Genomic DNA, 21,405 nt, shown 5'->3' on the forward strand with positions numbered 1-21,405 from the left:
CTTCCAAAACACCTGAACAGCATGAACGCACCGGGCCCCACGCTAAGGGATGATACAAAGGCCCATGCATTCTAGTGTAGATCTGCCTGAAGGACTGATGGCAGGAGGGCTGATGGTGGGAGGGCTGATGGCAGGAGGGCTGATGGTGGGAGGGCTGATGGCGGGAGGGCTGATGGCAGGAGGGCTGATGGGAGGAGGGATGAGGGATGGAGGGCTGATGGGAGGAGGGCTGAGGGATGGAGGGCTGGCTGGTGTCTTCGGAGATGAGACATTCTCAGAACACCCTTGTTAGGGAAGCAAATGTTTTCCCTTCTCCACAGAAAGAAACCAAGATTCCCTGGAGAAATAGCTGATTCTAGGGATGAGGTAGGGAAAACATCAGATGAACCTGGGGTATATTGTGACAAAAAACAAGGAAGCCCTCAAAAAACGATTGAGACATGCTAGAAAAATGCAGGAGCCAGTTTTGAATGTATTCCCACTGGCCAAATCTGGGACAATGAGCACTAAAATAAATAATGATATTTATTAACAGACAGAATATTTGTGGAATGAAACTAGAATCTACCAATTCACCCTCATATAAGTAATTAAATGAGGGAGAAGGGAAAGGGAACACTCTCTCTTCCAGCAGAAGAACAGTAAGTGTAGAGGAAATGATGGAATTAGAAAAATCACCGTTTTACAAGCATCACAGTAAATTACTCTGCCAAGAATCATCAATGGATGTCAAAGCCAGTGGGTGAAAGTTTGATAAGAAACAGAATATTCACAAAGTCTTAAAATATTCCTTACAAATCACTTATTAATTACAAAGGGGAAAATGTAACTTTATCGTGGATTAACCTAGTGAACAACACCTTAAACAAGTAATTAAATTATCACCAATAGGACAGACTGATACCCTGACTCCTGATGATGTCCTGAGAAGGACAGAACGTGACTTCTGCAACATTCCTGCCCAAAAAGCAGAATCGGAATCTAACCATAAACCCAAACTGAGGAAACATGCTACAAAAAAGTGGCCCACTCTTCAAAAATGTGAAAAACATGAAAAACAAAGAAAGGTCGAAGAATCAGTCCAGATTAAAGGAGACCAAAAATACTTGACAACGAATTTCAATGTGTGCTCATTAGATCAGATCTCAGACCGCCCCCTCAAAAAAAAAAAAAAAAAAAGCTAAAAAGGACATTGAGACAGTTGGTAAAATTTTAATATGAATCATGGATTAGACAGTAGTATCAGTGTTTACAGTTCTTGATTTTGATAAATGTATTGTGGTTATGTAGGAGAAAGTCTGTGTTCTTAGAAATACACACTAATATTTATGAATAAAGAAGCATTAGGGCCAGGCGAGTGGCTCACACCTGTAATCCCAGCACTTTGGGAGGCTGAGGTAGGGGGGTTACTTGAGGCCAGGAGTTTGAGACCAGCCTGGCCAACATGGCAAGACCTTGTCTCTACTAAAAATACAAAAATTAGCCAGGCATGGTGGCACATGCCTGCCATCCCAGCTACTCAGGAGGCTGAGGCATGAGAATTGCTTGAACCCGGGAACAGGAGTTTGCAGTGAGTTAAGATGGCACCACTGCACTCCAGCCTGGGTGACTGAGTGAGACTCTGTCTCAAAAAAAAAAAAAAAGGCAAGAGGTCCACAGATTACTCTCAAATGGCTCAAAGAAAATGCATATGTGTATGGAGCAAGAGAGAATAAATACATGTACACATGTGAATATGCAGAAATAATAAAGCAATGGGATATTAACAGTAGGTGAACTTGAGAAAAAAGCATTGTATTAGTCTTGTAACTTTTTTGTGAAATTGAAAAGTTTTAAAAATTAGGCAAGCTGGAAAAGAAAACTTATTCCTGGCTATCCAATGCATACAACCAATAATCAAAGCTAATATGTATAGGGTACTTGGCACCATTCTAAGTGCTTTATATCTGTAAATTTATTATCACAACAACCTTAGGAGACTGGTATTCTTATTATTCCCATTTTACAGGTGAGGAGACTGAGGCACTGAGAATTTACGTGACTTACCAAGGTCACAAAGCTAGCAAGTGACAGAGCCAAGACTCAATGCAGCAGTTTGGGTCCCAAAGCTTTTGAACACTGTTAGCTGTCTCTTCTTGCTTACTTGGGCAGAAGACACGTGCTTCAGTAGTAATGTCCCTTTAATTTCTGAGAGGCTAAGTGATGATGGTGGGCTCCTGGCTGATAAAGGTTCTATCTTAGTCCCAATTCCATAACTAAGACCAGGACAATGTCTCCAATAGTTCCCATTCGGATGCAATTTCCTAGGCAGGCCTAAGATTTAAGAGTTGCGTCTCTTGTTACTGTGAGTTCAAGAACTAATACAATAGGTAAAGTCACAGCCCTGCATGGAGCAAAGGGATGGCAAGACCACTGACATGGCTGAATGCACATATACATGGACCATAGCTAACACACCATTTATTGAGCATTTACTGTGTACCAGGCACTGCTCTCAAATCTTTCAGGATCACATATCTCATAATCACCAAGCACAATTCAGATCTACACACCTACATCTGGTCAGCTGGTAACACTGCTGCCAAGCTGAATACTTCAACGTTACTGAGTGCTTTCCCAGTTGCTTCAGGTACATGATCTCTAATCCTTAGGACAACTCAACTTTACGCCAGGCTGTCTATTTTACAGGTAAGAAAACCACAGCTCTGAAATGTAAAGGGACTTCCCCAATGGCATTCAGCCCTTTTTTTTTTTTTTTTTTTGAGACGGAGTCTCGCTCTGTCGCCCAGGCTGGAGTGCAGTGGCGCCCTCTCGGCTCACTGCAACCTCTGCCTCCTGAACTCAAGCAATTCTTCTGTCTCAGACTCCCGAGGAGCTCGGATTACAGGTGCCTGTCACCAAGCCCGGCTAATTTTTGAATTTTTCATAGAGATGTGGTTTTACCATGTTGGCCAGACTGGTCTCAAACTGACCTCAGGTGATCTGCCTGCCTCGGCCTCCAAAAGTGCTGGGATTACAGGCATGAGCCACCACACCTGGCTGCATCCAGCTCTTAAGTGGGAAAGTCAGGATTTACACTTGGGTCTGGCTCTCTCCAAAGCCTGTGTTCTTCCACATTAAATGGTATTGAAGGCTGGCAAGCAGATATCCTGCAGTGGCCACTACAGGGAAACCAGCTGGAGAGTTGGTTTGTTGTTCGCAAGGAGTTAAGAGCAAGGCTCAGCACTGCTGCAGAAGAGGGAGGCGCTACAGGCCGAGGACAGTGTTTCAGAAACCAGGCTTTGGCTTCATCAAGTTGGAAGGACGGAGGATGCTGGCTTCTGGGCTAACAAAGGTCTTGCCCTCTCAATCAAGCTATTCTAGAGCTTTGAAAGAATAACAAAATAAACGCCTATAATGCTCTGGCCCTCCTGAGACTAGCAAGATGGCAGGGCATTCCTCCAAAGCCTGCCTTGTTTGATTCCTTCAGTAATGCCTCTGATTATGGTTCAAGACCCACCTCAAAAAAGCATCAAAACAAGGAAAAGACTGAAGTGGAGAATATATGTGTTTTTAAATGCCCATGTGAAGGTCAAGGATTTGTGTGCTTTGTTTTAGGGGAAAAAAGATTTTTAAAATTTTATTTTCTAAAAATAAAAGGCTGCTGTTAAGCCAGTTATATCATGTGTTGCACACCAAGGGCCCCTCTCTCCTTGTACAGCAAAGCAGCCAGCCCCGGTAATGATTTAGGGGAGATTAACAAATATGTCAATGTCTATTTTCTGCTTAATTTAAAAGCGGCGTCTATAAAGATTTTTGACTTCTGAACCCTGTTCTCCTGAAAGAAAGAAGGTAAGAATGAGGAGGGGGATAAAGAGTGATTATCCTATCATTGATCGTTTGTCAGGAGCATTTCTTATTCACTGGACTATTGTAAAAAGCTAAGCTCTCGATCAATGCTGTAAGCTCCCTGTACAATTAAATATCTTGAAATGGTTTTCTTTCTTTTCTAGCCAGATTGCAGGGCCTTGGGGTTTTTAGGAAAGCAAGTTGGTGTGTACACGTGTGTGAGTGTGTTTAAGAATATGCTACAGAGAGAAAAGTCATTCTTTTCTAGAATTCTACATTAGGAAATGGCTGAGCGGGAGTAAAAAGGTAGGTGCTCCCATCCGTTCCTATCCAAAATAAAAAGTCCCTATGCAAGTTGGGAGGACTGCCTGAAGCCAGGATTTCAAGATCTGCCTGGACAACAAAGCAAGACCCTGTCTCTACAAACAAGCACACACGCACACACACACACACACACACACACACACACACACACAATGCCAAGTGTAGTAGCTCACACCTGTAATCTCAGAACTTTGGGAGGCCAATGTGGGAGGATGGCTTGAGCCCAGGGGTTCAATACCAGCCTGGGCAACAGAGCAAGACCCTGTCTTTCCTCCCGCATGCCCCCGAAAATTAGCCAGGCATGGTGAAGTATGCCTATAGTCCCAGAGATACTCTGGTGGCTGAGGCAGGAGGATCGCTGGAGCCCAGGAGTCCAAGCCGCGGTGAACTATGATCGTGCTGCTGCACTCCAGCCTAGGTCAGGAGTGTCCAATCTTTTGGCTTCCTTGGGCCACACTGGAAGAAGAAGAATTATCTTGGGCCACACATAAAATACACTAACACTAACGATAGCCAATGAGCTGGAAAAAAAAATTGTAAAAAAATCTCGTAATGTTTTAAGAAAGTTTACAAATTTGTGTTGGGCCACATGTGGCCTGCAGGCCACGGTTGGACAAGTTTGGCTTAGGTGAAAGAGGGTGACCTTGTCTCTGAAAAAATAAGTCCCCATGAAATCCTAAAAATGCACACTTCTAATTAAAAGTTTTAAAGAGTTAAACAGAGACGAAATATCACTGATCAAATAAGAAGAGCTAACAGTATTGAGATGTTACTGTGTGCTGGTACTGTTAAAGTACTTTTTATCTCATTTAATCCTTACAACAATCCTAAAAGATGAGGAAACTGAGGCACAAAAAAGTAACTCACCCAAGGCCACAAAGCTAGGAAATAGCGGAGTTGTGATTTTGGACTAGGTAATCTGGTTTAAGAGCCCATGCTCCTTAAACAAAGCAGTTCAAATTGACTTGAAAGTATCCGCAGCACAGTGGCCTATCAGGTGTTCCCTGGAGCCAGGATACAAAGAAAAGCCACATTTCTCCTCCATGGTATCAAAGGTGAAGAGAGGCTGGACACGGTGGGTCATGCCTGTAATATCAGCACTTTGAGAGGCCAAGGCGTGAAGGATTGCTTGAGGCCAGGAGTTTGAGACCAGCCCAGGCAACACAGGGAAATTCTCTCTCTACAACTATTTAAAAATTAGCTGAATGTGGTGGCGCATGCCTTGTAGTCCTAGCTACTCGAGACTGAGGTGGGAGAATTGCTTGAGCCTGACAGGTCGAGGTGTGGTGAGCTGTGATCATGACACTGCACTCCAGGCTGGCAGACAGAGTGAGAATCTGTCTCTGACCGACAAAAAAAAAAAAAAAAAAAAAGCTAAAGAGAAACTCCCAGAGGAAACGGCTGATTTCTGCAGCAGGAGGCAATTTTTTGCCCAGCCATACCACTTAAATAGGCCAGGAGAAGGCCAGCCCTAGTCTGTGTATGAACAAACTACATCCTAAAAGTAGGATTTGGGGGAGGTGACATCTTCAAAGCTTGGAATAAAAATCAGACTGGTAAACTAAAAATTCTCTGCTCAGCCAAAGGCTCTAGGTGACCTTGTAGAAATCTTTTTCCTTTTCTGAGTTGAGTTCCTCATTTATGTAACAACAATGCCAGTCTGGCAAACAGGGAAAATGTTTTATAAAAGAATGTGATATTAAAGTGTTTTTAAAAACATTCTCAACTTTTAAAAAAGTTATACTTGCTGGCAGGCGCCTGTAATCTCAGCTACTTGGGAGGCTGAGGCAGGAGAATCGCTTGAACTTGGGAGGCAGAGGTTGCAGTGAGCAAAGATCGCACCACTGCACTCCAGCCCAGGCAACAGTGCGAGGCTCCATCTCAAAAACAAAAACAAAAACAAAACAGTTATACTAAGAAGCCTATGTAAATTTAAATCCAATTTTAACTTTGATGGGCCCTTCCTCCTTTACTTAAGAAAGCAATTTGCGCCGGGCGCGGTGGCTCACACCTGTAATCCCAACACTTTAGGAGGCCGAAGCGGGCGGATCACCTGAGGTCGGGAGTTCAAGACCAGCCTGACCAACATAAAGAAACCCCATCTCTGCTAAAAATACAAAATTAGCCGGGCATGGTGGTGCATGCCTATAATCCTAGCTACTCGGGAGGCTGAGGTAGGAGAACTGCTTGAACCTGGGAGGCAGAGGTTGCAGTGAGCCGTGATCATGCCATTGCACTCCAGCCTGGGCAACAAGAGTGAAATTCTGTCTCAAAAAAAAAAGAAAGAAAGAAAGAGAGAGAGAGAGAAAGAAAGAAAGAGAAAGAAAGAAAGGAAGGAAGAAAGAAGAAAGCAAGCAAGCAAGCAAGCAAGCAAGCAATTTGCTTTGATTGGTTCAATACTTATGATGCTAGAGATAAGAACAAGACCACCCTCCCCAGAAAGCTCCTGAATATCTCAGATATTAAAACATACTCCCATCCCTCAACCTTGAGACTGAAAAATCAGCATAAAAAAGCCTGGAATCTTATTAAGATTCAGAAGTACAAATACAAGCAGTTGTTTAAAAGATCTATGTAATCACATTTTCTATGTTGAAAGAAATTTTTCTATAAAGATAGTAAGATAGGTAAAAAAAAAAAATCCTGCAAAACTATTTCTATATCCGTAACAGGTGAGACTTTCTTTACACAAAAGCATTCTTGAAAAACTGCGTAAATCAGATCCTGTTTTAAATGCCTTAAGGGAGCTATTTTATGAGGAACCCTGCAGTGAATCCTTTGGTAAGGCAAATAATCCTTTTGTAATGGGAATAATTTCTCCCAATGTATCTAGCTTTTTTTAAAATCCCATTTTCATATATCTGCTTTTCTTCAAAGGGGGCCATACCTATCTAAATACACCCACATTTGCATATTGATTTTAACAGCAATCCTCTCAGGGGATGTTTAACCCTAAAGTTCCTTGCAATAGTGTTAGTACTCTACGGTTCATATTTTTAAAAATCATTATATTAATAGAAAACCCAGAGATTTCCAAATGGGAATAAAAAAAATACTGCTCCCCCATCAGTCCCGTCCCTGTGTTTCCATGCAGACATACCATATAAAAAAAGTCAGGAAACAGCACAGAATTCTCTGAATTCTTCTGGTAGAAATATGCCTCTGCAGTCTTCATTATTTTCCTTCCCTAATTTGCTCTCCCTATGTCTGGCAGGTCAGGATACGGGGATCTGGTCATTTGGGACCAAGACACATTCTGATGTCAGCTTTCTCTTGGGTTCCCTCTAACTAAATGCCTGCCAGGTCCCTCTGGCCAAACAGAATTGTGAAACACTGCTTCCTTGGGGGAGGCAAGCCCAGGTGCTTTTATAAATACAATCAGATTAAAGGATCAAACTAAAATGACCCCTTTCTCTTCTCAGAAAATGTTGTCACTATTGCACTAAACTTCACCAAGCCAAATAGCTTCTGAATCAGTGTGACAGGTAGGTTTTCAGCTACTGCTAACTAAAGAGAGGAGGCAAGATCCCATATCTACCTTTGTGATAGAAAGCCTCGTGTTATTTCTCATCAGCCTCCTTACTGCAAAGGACACAGTGGCCATAGTGTTAGTGAGGACACTCCAAGTTCAACAGGTGAGAGGTGAAAGGCCACTCACTAAGGCATGCATGTCGGAACTTCTTTCCTAGTCTTAACTTTCCAGGCAAAGACATACTTTCTGCCTCAAACAAGCAACTCTGGCTCTTTTCAGCTTTCAGCCTCTCGAAGACGGACACAAGAGTTGGAAAAACACAGCTCAGATACTTTGATCACCTCTGCCAGAAAAGCAGCTTAACCCTTAAGTCCCCTTAGCCCAGGGAACAGTCCTTTTCCTGTCATTCTGGCTGCTAAAGAGAAGGCTTGGGAGGAAAGCATTCCTGAAGATTTTTACAGAGAAGCGTATCCTCACCTGCCACCACAATGCTCCATATCTGCACCTGGGGCAACCTTGACCCTGAAGGCATGGTGGGTGTGGGCAGGCCTAGAAGGACCAGGCGAGGGCCAGCAGCAGTGCTCACTCAGTCCATGCTGCTACTCCCTGTGGCAGGCAGTCAGGGCATGTTCTGTGTGGGAGCAGTGCAGTGCTACGTGGCAGGCTGCCCAGCTGCCTGGGAACAGGGCCACAACTAAGAACAAGTTCCCCTAAGCGGCTCCTTTGCCCAGGTGCTCTTCGTTTTGAGAGAGAGGGACAGTGGGGAACTTACAATTGCTTCACACTTGGGCTGGACAGTTCTCTCTCCATCTAAATTGATTTGTCATTTCTCTCTGAACACAAGAGGAGGGGAAGGATCCAGGAGAGGACCTCAGGTCACAGCACTCAAGAGGCCAGGCTAGCAAGGCCGTCCCGCTCCACAGCCACTCTCCCTGCTCCTGGCCTTGTGAGGCAGTAGAAGGATGTCAGAGAGAGACAAAAAGGCCTGGGAGGGCTGCGGCTCCATTTCCAGAGAAGAAATTTAATTTCCTTAAGGCAACCAAATGGTAGGAAGTAATTCTCCTTGCAATGACTCTACCAAGCCCTGGTTCTGTGAATCAGGGTCAGAACTGATTCAGCAATGCAAGACTCTGGGGCCTGGGCTTTGTTCACTTTTCTTTCTGAGGTAATTCTTCCCTTTACTTCTATTAGGAATCAGTGTAGGCACTATTTACATATTTTCTGTTATAATCACAGACCTGCAAACTAGTAATTCACCATCTTTCGACCCAAATTAACCATGTAAGATGACAAAAGGCCACTTAAAAAAATAAAAATTCTGGAAGAGATAAAGTTAGCTGCTCAGAAGTCAAATATTACTCATTCTTATAAAATACATAGTAATTATGATTTTTTTTTCTCTGTTTCAAGTTTTAATCAAAGCTTGTATATAGGATTACTTTATTCCTGCATCTTCTCAATTGTTTCTTCCTTGTATTTGCCCTTTTCCTTTCCTACTTGGCGAGATTTGGCTTTCCGTTCAAGGATCTCTTTGCGGTCTTTGTCCAGTTTTAGCCTAGTGATAACCACCTTGCTGGGGTGAATGCCAACGTGGACAGTTGTGCCATTAGCCTTTTCCCGCTGCACCCGTTCAATGTAGATAACATATTTCTTCCTGTAAACCTGGACTACTTTGCCAATTTGCTGACCTTTATAGTGTCCTCGTACAACCTGAACTTCATCATCCTTTCGGATGGGCATGGATCGCACGTTGTACTTCTGTCTCAGCTCCTTGGAAAGAGGGGAAGACATAATCTTCCTTCGAATGTGGGAAGGTGCATTGAAATGCCTTTTGCGATTCTTGCTTCAGTCGGAAGTCACAAAGGGACTAAACTTCATTTTGGCCGCTCCGGCTTTGGTGATGGCCGATTTTTTTTTTTTTTAAGACAGGGTTTTGCTCTTCTTGCCCAGGCTGGAGTGCAATGGCGAATCTCGGCTCACTGCAACCTCCACCTTCCAGGTTCAAGCAATTCTCCTGCCTCAGCCTCCTGAGTAGCTGGGACTACAGACATGTACCACCATGCCCAGCTAATTTTGTATTTTTAGTAGAGATGGGGTTTCTCCATGTTGGTCAGGCTGGTCTTGAACTCCCAACCTCAGGTGATCTGCCCACCTCCTCCTCCCAAAGTGCTGGGATTACAGGCGTGAGCCACCGTGCCCGGAGTAATTATGTTTTTGAACACAGTCAATCAGTTGTGCACTGGTTTGTCTAAGTGATCTGTGAGCGCGCTCCCCAGTAAAGAGGCAGATTTGGGGAGAGAACGGGAACACAAGGTAAGATCCACTCCTACAGGATTTCTCCTAAATCAGATTTTCTCTGTGGAATTGGCTTTAGATTACAAAGGGAAAGAATCCTTGTTTAATTTAGTTCAGGCTCAGTATTCAGCTGAGGAAAAATCTGAAGAAATCCTGAGAAAAGGAGAACACAGAGAATGAGAATTCCATTCTGGACTCTGATGTGCATTTATTTATTTTGTATCTTAGATGATTCACTTTTTTGGCCTCAATTTCCCAGTCTGAAAAATGAGACCATTTCACTCACTTTGTGAAAAAGAATTTTGGTAGTTTAGTTCTAGGCATTGCTAAAAGAGCCAGAATCATTGTGAATCCCAAAGGAACTGGGTTCATAGTATGTCCTGTTATATCCAGGCTGACCTGCTTTGTCGCAGAGACAGCTGCCCGTGTAGGATATCCCTGAGAGACAGGACTATACTTCTGTTTCTTTCATATTTTCACATGTGGGACTGAGCCACAGAGAATACTGGATACCAAACATGGCCATCTGCTTTTTCTAATGATTAAGACGGAAAGATAATGATGCAATGAAGTAAATGCATGCTCATCTGCTCCTCATATTAGCTAGGCAGAGGTGTGATCTCCACTTTATGGTTGGTAAAAAACTGATGTTCAGAGAAGTGAAATAATTTACAAGACTCGTAGTTCGTTATTCTTATTTCAAGTCCACTGCTCATGTTCCCAAGCTGCCCTAGGCCAGAGCCTGCTTCACATTTAGCAGACTAAGGGTCCTTTTTCAAGTGCCATTTTGGTCAAGGTTAAATAAATATGGTTTTCTCCAATGCGGATAGGAAATTGATAATGAGATGATTTGTAACAAATGATTAAACGGCTATCACTTGGGAGTCTCCTCCCTCTCCCCTTCATGTGCGTCAAAAGTTAAAAGGTGCTGGTTGAAGGTGGGAGCGACATCACTTTCCTTGAAGAGAAAGAAGCTTCATCCCCACGCTCCTCACCATCCAGTCCTTCTGCAAACGGAGAAAGGATCCCTCTCCCTACCACCCAGTTACTCTGAAGGGATGATAACAGCCATTGGGGGGTTAAAAAGAGGCAGTGAACCCCCAGTTAATGAGTAGGAATTCAGCAGGCAGTGTAAGATAAATGGAGCTCTCTCTGCTTCTGCTAGAGTCAGCATGAACTGCGGCCCTGCGGCTTCTTTGTGGCAAATGGAGTGCGCGAAATATCAAAGGGCAGTGATCCAGAAGAAGACCGACTTTGACAAATTTTAAATTGGCCAGAAAGAAAACCAGCAAAAAGAAAAAAAAGAAAAAGAAAAAAAAAAAAGGAAAAGAAAAAGGAAGAAAAAAAGAAAAAGGAAAATGATGCAATTTGCTGTGTCCTGCAATTGCGGCATTGCTGCCTTTGTATGGAATTAGTGGTAAACACAGTGGCAACAATTGCGGGATGCTGGGAGCAATTATGAGCCATCTAAGTGAGATGCTTATCAGTGGCTGAAGCTTTTAGAGCTCTCTCTATTTACAGTTCTAAGTAACTTGCTCTTGAGCTGCAGTTACTTTAATTAAAGTGTATGGGATTGGTCAGAAGTAATTATTCTGTTTGGAAAAGAAAGAGAAAAAAAACCACCTCAACAATTCTGGGTGGCAATAGATTTTAGAAACAACTCTCATTTCTTGTATGTGTGCATTCCCCATAAAAGGATCAGACTGTGGTGAGTTAAGAGTTATTGGTGGCTGTTACCCAGTGGCAAACGATGGGACACAAACAGGGTTTCTTGTAACCCAAGTCACCATGTTTGGCAGGCAACCTGGCTCACAGCTCCAAATGCCTGGATGTACAGTCTCCACAGTGTAGGCAAATGGGATTTTTCTGTCTCTGGATGGTGGGGATATACAGTCCACAAATGGTACTTTATTAATTAAATTACCATTTGGAACATAAATGAGCTAGCATCTCTCTTCTCCATTCACTGAGTTTCACTACCTTTTAAAGGCAATCTCTGTTCCTTTAGAAAAAAACAAAAACAAGACAAGCCAACTGACAAAAGAACCTCGAGCAATTATCTTTACTAACATAGCAAGGGGCTCAATGGGAGACCTGGGCAGAAAATCAGTGTTTTAAAAGAATCTGAAACTCATTTATACTCTGGACTCAACACAGGACTCCCACGGTTTAGTCCTATGTTCAAATTGCAAGTGGCTTCCAAAAGCTCTGAAAACAAATGAGCAACAGAGTAATGGCTGGAAGCATTAAGCACGCCTGCTCTCAGGGCTATTCTGGCAGCAGCTACAATATTTGGAAGCACTCAGTGCGCAATCTTTACTTCTATTTCTCTAGCTCAGGATGACCCCGGAACACTGCCTGGGTAAAGACTCCTGCTTTTCTATCCCATCTCTCAGAAATGAAGTGAGCTGTCCAAAGAAACAAGCAGAAACAGGACATATTTAAATCTAGCATATTCTCTGGTGAGGCCTGCCCCCAGCAGGAACTCTAGCTAATCATTCTCTACAAGGACATCTTAGAAAGACAGGCTTTTTGTACTCTAAGGAAATATCAGGAAAAAAAATCAGGTGACTTTTGCTTTTTTAGGGCTCACTTTCCCTATTATACACACTATTTCATTCTACCAGGGTTCTTACCATATAGAGGACAGTAAATAAAGATTATCATGAATTTGATCAAATGCTTCAGTGCCTCCTCCCCTGGCCTATGAATGCACTCATTACAAATCAGCTGAATGGCTCATTGATTTGCCAGGAGGACAAGCAGACATACCCAATCGCTCAGCCAAGTGGATGTAGACTGGATCCACCCGACGCATGGTTTTCACCAGATCCTTTCTGCGGAATTTGATTTCTACTGTTCCTTCTGGCTCCAGAACAGATCCCCTGGATCAGAAAGAAAGAAAACAAAACAGAAATAGAGGCACTTTAAAGGAAGGAGACAACAGAATGAGGCCAGTTACAATTTGTGGACCAGGAAATAGCTTCATTATCGTTTTGCCTACCTATGGTTAACAGACATCTCCCCAGGGAGAATAGTAGGCACCAGAGAAGTGTCTAAGTGAGGTATGAGAAAGGCCTGGCAAAAAGCCATTAAAATAATTCTCATTACCACACCAGTCGACTTCCATTTCAAAGGGAGAAGAATACAGATTCCACCACCTACAGCTGATAAGAGTAACAGGAATCACTCTTTATTTTCCAGGGAAAAAAAATGCTGTAGGCACAGTGACAGGGGAACCACCTCCATCACGTAGGATGTACAATGATGAAGGGCAATACTTCATCAATTCTTTCTATCTATCATCTATCTATCTATCTATCTATCTATCTATCTATCTATCTATCTATCTATCTCACCTATACCACAGCTGTCAGTCTGCTTGTAGGACACTACAAGAAATGTGGAAGGCACGCTACCTGCTTTCTCGGTCAGCATACATCTCCATGTGCCGGGGGTTGATGGAGGAGTCAATCACTACCCAGGAGCCACCCCGCAGCTCAGCCTGGGGAGGAATGTAAACCAGCACAGGCTGGGAGCACTCCCTCAAGCCGTCCACAATGTAAGCACCAAACTTCAGCACTTGGTCGTACATGTCTACGGAGAATGAGACACATTAGAAATCATGAAATTTCTCTTCCTCAAAGCAGTACTTTTAAACACTGTTCAGGACCTCTGGCCACAAACAGCCTCCTCATACTATGCCTCCTGTTTGGCCACCCTAAAGACTAAAGGGAGTATCGACCTATATCCCATTCAAGACTCCAGAGGATCTTCAAAAGCACAAGACAGCAACAGAGAGATGCACTGTCTTTCACAAGACACAGTGTGTAAGTCTTCCAGATTGCCTTTCCATTTTATGTCCTCTCTGAATTTCTGTACTCAGGTTTCACCACATTAATTCACATTTGCTCTACAAACGTTGAGTATTTTTCATGTCAATATGTGCTCTCCCACTACATTAAGTTTACTAAAGGAAGGAACTATTCTACCTCTTTTCAGTTTTTCTCATGATGCTTAGCATAGGATGAGCTCTTCAAATGTGCAGCTAATGGAAATTAATCCTTTAAAAATTTTATCTTCAAAAACTATTTTTTATCTTGGTATCCCGATAGCCCTGCCCAGTGCCTGAACATAGTTAGTGCTCAACAAATATCTGCTGAATGAATGAATGCTGAATAAATTGGTTTTATACTCTGGAAAGAATATAATGAGAAAGAAAAACAAATTCTTTAACAGTTGCATTTTTATAGGGTATCAATGAGAGAAAAATTTAAAAAATACTTAGGAAATACCACACAGCCACGTGAGAAGAAGAGACCCAACCAGGGCAACATAGAACCTGTCTCTACAAATAATAAAAAATTAGCTGGGCATGGTAGTGCATGCCTGCAGTCCCAGTCACTTGGCTGAGGTGGGAGGATCACTTGAGCCCAAGAGGTCGAGGCTGCAGTGAGCCATGATCTTGCCACTGCACTCTAGCCTGGGTGACAGAACAAGACCCTGTCTCAAAAACAACATAAAACAAAATAAACAAAAAACAAGAGAGGAACCACCTCTTCATTCTGCTAAAGAGTACGCTTTGTAGACTGGGAATGGTAGCTCACACCTATAATCACAGCTCCTTGGGAGGCTGAGGTGGGAGGACCGCTTGAGCCCAGGAGTTCAAGATTAACAGAGAGAGACCCTATCTCTACAAAAAACAAAAAAATTAGCAAAACATGGTGGCACATTCCCATAGTCCCAGCAACCCGGGAGGGTGAGGGGGGAGGATCTGAGCCTAGGAGGCCGAGACCCGCAGTGAGCTATGATCATGCTGCTGTACTCCAGTCTGGGTAACAGAGCGAGGCCTTGCCTTAAAAAAAAAAAAAAAAAAAGAGTACATTTTGTAATCCCTCCAAAGCCAGGAGCACCTGAAGAAAAGGACCCATGATGTACACATAAAGTGAGTCCTTGGAAAACTGGATCAGTTATTTATTTCCCAACTTTTTATGGACTTCCCATTTCCCAGCTCACTGAAGTCCATTGCTAAAGCTTTAGGTTTATGAGTCCAGATGTTTAATGAGTACTTCAGTGGAGCCACAATGGATCCTTTCTAAATACCAAATAACAGGTTCAACTGAGATCAAACTTTCTTATCAAAGAGAGGATCTCAATTTGGAATAAATCAATTCTGGGAATCCAAGGCAAAGAAGCATTTTTCAGGAAGTTAAGAGCAAACCAAATAGAAATTGCTTTCATTGTAGTTACTGGCAAATTAAACTGCCACCTTCTCTAAAGTAAAAATGGCTTAATACACAAACCATCAGTGAGCATAGTTCATTGCAAGGCACATGCTCCACTGCCCCAACCTGGTGTGTCTGTGAATACTTCAGAAATTCCAAGTTGCCCCAGAAAACACTCCCTACTCCATGTGGAATGTGTATGATTATATACTCCATGTATAAGATCAGAGTGAAGACATTTATTCCTTTGGGAGAAAAGCTAAGACCAAAAAAATTTACTGCTAATTACACAACTGCTGTATGAAGAGCAGGGAATAAAGGACTTTAAGCGCTTTACGCTAATTCTGTAGTTATGAAAATAATTGCTCAGTTCAAATTATTTTAACTAAATTAATTCTTTAGTGGATATTTCAACCAGTGCTACATAATAAAATAATTGTGTAATTAGCAGTACATTTTTCAGTGCTGCCAAGAGTACAGTCTCAGAACAAGTAACAGAAAAGAGTGTCCCTCAATGATATCACGCAAAGAGAGGAAATGGAAGGTATAGATAAAAGGAGAAAATAAAGCAATAAAAGACAGCATAAAAAGTCATTCTACCTGAAAAAGAAAAAAAAAGTTAGAGGTAAGTGAAGACCAAGTTTCCAGCTCTTTTACTCACTTCTTGTTAAAGACTTAGCTACAACAAAATCTATCTCTGTATTATAATTAACAGATTGATATCCCAAAAAGAAGGGGAGACTTTATTTAAAATGTATTTTCATTCATCTATTTTAAAAAAATACTAGATTTCATGGTATATGCAAACAGTTTCGAATGAAGATGAGTGTGTGTGTGTGTGATTTTTACTTTTATGAAATGGACGTGGGCTCCTTTTTGTCATCATCATGGCTAGCTTACTGTGTACCAGGGAACATGATTATATATACACACATATAAATCATTTAATCATCAGAACATTATCTTATTTATATATCCAAGATGCAGGTGAGTAAACTGGGGCTTAAATAAGAGTGAGTGGCAGAGATAAGACTCAAATCTAGATCTTGTTGGCCCTAATGTCCACATTCTACTACTTCATTCTTTTTTTTTTTTTTTTTTTTGAGGTGGGGAGTGGGGCGCCAGGGTCTCACTCTGTCGCCCAGGCTGGAGTGCAGTGGCACAACCTCGGCTCACTGCAACCTCTGCCTCCTGGGTTCAGACGATCCTCCTCCATCAACACCCCAAGTAGCTGAGACTACAGGTGCGTGCCACCATGCGCAGCTAATTTTTGTATTTTTTGTAGAGACGGGGTTTCACCACGTTGCCCAGACTGGTCTCGCTGAGCTCAAGCCATCCGCCCACCTCAGCCTTCCAAAATGTTGGGATTACAGGTGTGAGCCTCTGTGCCCAGCCTCTACTACTTCATTCTTACTGCTAGGAGAGACAGCATGAGACTGAGGTACTCTGCTTTCCAACATCTAATATGATGAGTAAAATAAAACCAGAAAAAGAGACTTGCATACATGATTGAATATTCCCAACTGTTGCTGGATTTCCTCTGTGTTAAGAAATGTTCAAAACTATACTGATAACACTACCAGCCTGTGTGAGGCTTGGATCGGACTGCCAAACAAATATTTTTCGGCCCCAAGACTGTGAGTAGGAAAGGAGCATCAGGGTTTGTTAAAGCTGACATGTTTGGGACTAATATATTGCCTCCATCTAACTTGGAACACCTATAGACCCACAGCCCAACCATCAAAACACCCAAAAAGCAGGCTATTAAAATATAAACAAACACAAAAATAAACTCTGTAATCAACATGCTCAGACTGAACTGCAGCTGCCCCAAACCACTTATTTTGAAAGGCAGGTTGAAACACTTGGCAACAATCTGACACACAATTGTCTGAAATCCCTTCCTATTTAAGAGACAGAGCAAAAGCACAGCCAATAGCAGCAGGAGAGGGGCAATCCCCAAGGGTTTAGGTTAGAAATCAGTCTACAGAATTTTAAAGCTATGCATATGCTGTCAATTCTCAGGCCCTGAGAAACGCAACTGGGAATAGAAAATACTGATAGGTTCCTCACTGGAGAGGCGGGAGCTTGGAGTTTTCTAGCATGCTGGGCAAAGCACATCTGCATGAATGGTGATCACACACAACCTTTGCAGTGTGCTCTCAGCACCTAGGCACCAACCCTGCCTAGAGCTTTTATTGTTATAAACATGGATAAACCGTGGCAGCCATGTGTATCAAACAAGGGAACAGGGTGGCAGAGTGCTTCCACAGTGTCCCACACTCTTGAAAATGAAACAGATCTTATTGGCTTGGGCAAGATTATCTGTTAGAAACTGAAGGGTAAACAGCCATACACAAGCTACATATACATAATGTCTCTCCTTAGTTCATTATGATCGGCTGACACTGTATTTCAACATCCAAGTAATCAGAGACTTTCAAATAGACTTTCATTCCAGTTAAAGTTTTCAATAAATGTTTTTTTATTGTTATTTATAACCTGTCCCAGGAAAAAATAATAAGTATAACATGAAAAGCCAACTGAGAGTGACCCTGTAGCACCAGCAGTGAGGCAGCTTAATATCACTGGGATTTGCATCCTATCAAGCTATTCATGCTGAGGCTGGGACCCTGGTGCTAATTTCTAGTAAATTTCACGCTTGATGTCTCCCTGTTGTGGGTCATTGCCGGTTCGTCTAAATAAACTGCTTCCAAATGGCTCTTCCATCTAAATATTCAGCCAGTTTTTATAATTTAATTTTGCATTATGCTGAATAGCCTTCCGGCCAGATAGAGCTCATTGGGAAAAAAGCACCAATACCATCTTGACATGCTTTTATTTATTTATTTATATTTTTACTGCTCGAATTAGACCTCCTAGGCCGACTAGTAAAGAGTTTTTTTTTTTTTTTCCCTCCACTAATGTCAATTTTCAGCATAGCAAGAGCTGTCTCTAATCTTTTCCTACTCATTACACACAATTTTGGAGTCATTTTACCCACAGTGCAGTCGGCTCCTGGCTGTGTGTTTGTGTGCACTGAGGGATGGCATAATTGTTTATTTTCCCTCCCTGCATAATCCCCAGCCAGTATTGAAACCAAAACTGCAAACATCTCCCCAAGGGATGTGAAGAATGACAAGAGGCCCTCAGTTTAGATCCCTTTACATGAGATAATACAACACCCTGACCTGTATGTAAATATGAAAGGCACTGTTCCTCCCCCTCCTACCTTCACAGGGATCTCTATCTTCCCTAAATCTTATTTGTCTTACACGAGGTGTAAAAGGATGCATCAGCACCAAAATTAAGAAGACAGAACTTGCCCTGGTCTATATATCAGGCCAAAAACTCATTTCAGACCAAGGGCAGTGGGGAGAAAGGAATGGGTACTTATTGTTTAAGGGATATAGAGTTTATGTTGAGGATGATGAAAAGTTTTGGGTGTAGATACCAGTGATAGTTACACAACACTGTGAATGTATTTAGTGCCACTGAATTGTACACTTACAAATAATTAAAGTTATAAATATTATGTATATTTTACCACAATAAAAAATGAACTCATTTCTGAGCTCTTGAAATTTCTTTTCACAATAACCAAGAACATCCCCAAAGTAGAGGGGAAGTAGGTGGATAATAACTTTTTCAGGAACCTTGACATTCTGTTATAGGGATATTCTAGTAGATCTAGTTCTGGTTTTAGGCTCTAAAATCAGCCAACTGTGTTACAGAGAGTCAGAAAGATCCACCTTCCTTTCCCAACTCTGCCATTTTTTAGCTGAATGAGCTTGGGAAATTTACTTAACCTAATTTACATAAATCTTAATTTATGTAAAATGTGGATAACAATATAACCTACCCCTTAGAGGTGCTTGTTGTGATGATTATGTAAGATAATACATGTAAAATTGTTAGCACAAGTTTCTGGTGAAAAGAGCTCAATGAATCTTAACTGTTGTTGTTCTCAGTGTTACAGCGCGGCAGCCAATCTGGGCCTGAGCCAAAATATGTAGCAGAATTGAAGCTTTTCCTAGAAGTGGCACATTGGAAACTTTTGAACTCTGAACTCCAGTTAGGATAAAATATCCAGGGTGACACTGAAGTAATGTCAGGAAGAGTACATTCTCAATGGGCCCCCCACAAAGAGAGAAGTAAGGAGTAATAGCATAGCATTCTCTCCCAGGTCTCAACAAAAATATTAGAGCCAAGGAATTTGGGATCAAGTGAAATCTAATGTGGAATGAACCTCATATATATGAATGAGGGGGTTTCAGGCCCCCCTACCCTTTGATATACTACTACCATCTTCTTTTGAATATCCTGGTATTTTTTTTATACATTATGGCTTTATCATTTTTCTCAAGACATTTTTCTTGTCTCTGTGAGGCAATGTATTGTTTCTGACTTATTTTGACTTATTTTTGTTCTCTGAAGTGGCTAGCATAGTTCCTAACACACAGAACTCAATAAAAATGTGTAGGATTGACTTAATCGTATACTCTCAATTTCTCATGGTATTTCCACTAATTTATTATCTCGGTCAAAAAATAATTCACCTTGATAATCTAAAAAATATATACAATCATTAATTTGGATATATAGTCCAAGTCTCCCCCAAGAAAAGTATAAAATGTGGTAGTTCTCCAGCAAATATAGGCAAAGGTAAACTTTTCAACCAAACAAACAAACAAACAAAACACACACACACATACACACACACACACACACACAATCAACCTAGTCTACATTTTGCCAAGGAGGCCTGGCCATACAGGGCTCTTCCTAGACAAGTAAGGAAAAATTGTCGGCAAAAATTTCAAATCCCTCTTGCCACAGAACTGACCATCTGGTAGTTTCCCCAGGCATTTCCTCCCTCATAGGCTGGGGATGCTTCTGCCCTAAGCTATTTTTAAGTGCCCTATTGAGAGTTCATTGTTTCACATTTTGTATGTCTTAACATTTTCTTTTCTTTTTCTTTTTTTTTTTTTTGAGATGGAGTCTTGCTCGGTCGCCCAGGCTGGAGTGCAGTGGTGCCATCTCAGCTCACTGCAACCTCCGCCTCCTGGGTTCAAGTGATTCTCCTGCCTCAGCCTCCCAAGTAGCTGGGGATTATAGGCATGCACCACCACACCTGGCTAATTTTGTATTTTTTGTAGAGACAGGTTTTCACTATGTTGGACAGGCTGGTCTCGAACTCCTGACCTCAGGTGATCCACCCACCTCAGCCTCCCAAAGTGCTGGGATTACAGGCGTGAGCCACCACGCCTGGCCATCCTAAGCATTTTCTAATCACTATTTACTCCAACAGTTTCTACTCCTCCCTCCTTCCTCTAACCTATCCTACTGTTTTTTCCTTTTTTTTTTTTTTGAGATGGAGTCTTACCCTTTTGCCCAGGCTAAAGTGCAGTGGCACGATCTTGGCTCACTGCAATCTCTGCCTCCCAGGTTCAAGTGATTCTCCTGCCTCAGCCTCCCGAGTAGCTGGGACTACAAGTACCCACTACCACGCCAGCTAAGTTTTGTATTTTAGTAGAGACAAGGTTTCACCATGTTGACCAGGATGGTCTCAAACTCCTGACCTCAAGTGATCCACCCGCCTCAGCCTCCCAAAGTGCTGGGATTACAGGCATGAGCCACCCCGCCTGGCCCTATCCTATTGCTTTAGAACCCCCAATTCTCCCCAAGACAGATGGAATTTATACTTAGCATACTCTCATACTGTCCAGGTATGTAGTCTCTGGCTTAGCATGGCCATGAATTCTCTGGCCATGGGACAGAGGGCTTCACTACTGTAAGAGGTAGTGTTTTTTGGCTCTCCCTGTAGTGTCCACAGTCACTCTACACATTAAGGATTCTCCGTAAAAAGTGATACTGGCTGCCTAATTACTTAGCAATTCCCATAGCATGGAGTAGAGCCTTTATAATAATCATCTAATATGCTGGGGCCACAGGCCCAGGGCTGTTGTTAGATAATAATACAACATAGCACAAATTGCCACAAAGAACAGCCTCTGGTACTGAATTTGTTCATTTTCTTCCAGTAAATGCTAATTTCAGTATCTGTCTTGGTCACTGTAGAATATTAGGAATAACACCAACAAAGTATATGCCCAGAAAAGAGGGACAGAGTCACAATCATATTTCCCTAGCACCATCAGAATGGTCCAGCATCCACCTGTGAGAGCGAGATCTACAACAGTAGGTCACCTCAGTAACACTAGTAGTAGATTATTCTGAAATTCTGTATGGAATTATAAA

The 21,405-nt window shown here is 42.2% G+C and overlaps 1 protein-coding gene and 1 pseudogene across 4 annotated transcripts in view; both read right to left on the bottom strand.

Annotated features, from left to right (window-relative positions):
- The window catches only part of ACACA (acetyl-CoA carboxylase alpha), a 275,744-nt gene that overhangs the window by 14,326 nt on the left and 240,013 nt on the right, over positions 1-21,405 (bottom strand). For all 4 annotated transcript variants that reach the window (XM_055257045.2, XM_055257046.2, XM_063628639.1 and 1 more), the window contains 2 exons: positions 13,339-13,516; positions 12,692-12,804 (listed from right to left, as the gene is read on the bottom strand). In XM_055257045.2, the coding sequence (XP_055113020.1) occupies positions 12,692-12,804; positions 13,339-13,516 (291 nt within the window). The remainder of the gene's footprint in view (positions 1-12,691; positions 12,805-13,338; positions 13,517-21,405) is intronic.
- On the bottom strand, positions 9,014-9,517 carry LOC129469885 (large ribosomal subunit protein uL24-like; annotated as a pseudogene).

The sequence above is a fragment of the Symphalangus syndactylus genome, chromosome 20 (genome assembly GCF_028878055.3).
Source record: "Symphalangus syndactylus isolate Jambi chromosome 20, NHGRI_mSymSyn1-v2.1_pri, whole genome shotgun sequence".
NCBI lineage: Eukaryota > Metazoa > Chordata > Mammalia > Primates > Hylobatidae > Symphalangus > Symphalangus syndactylus.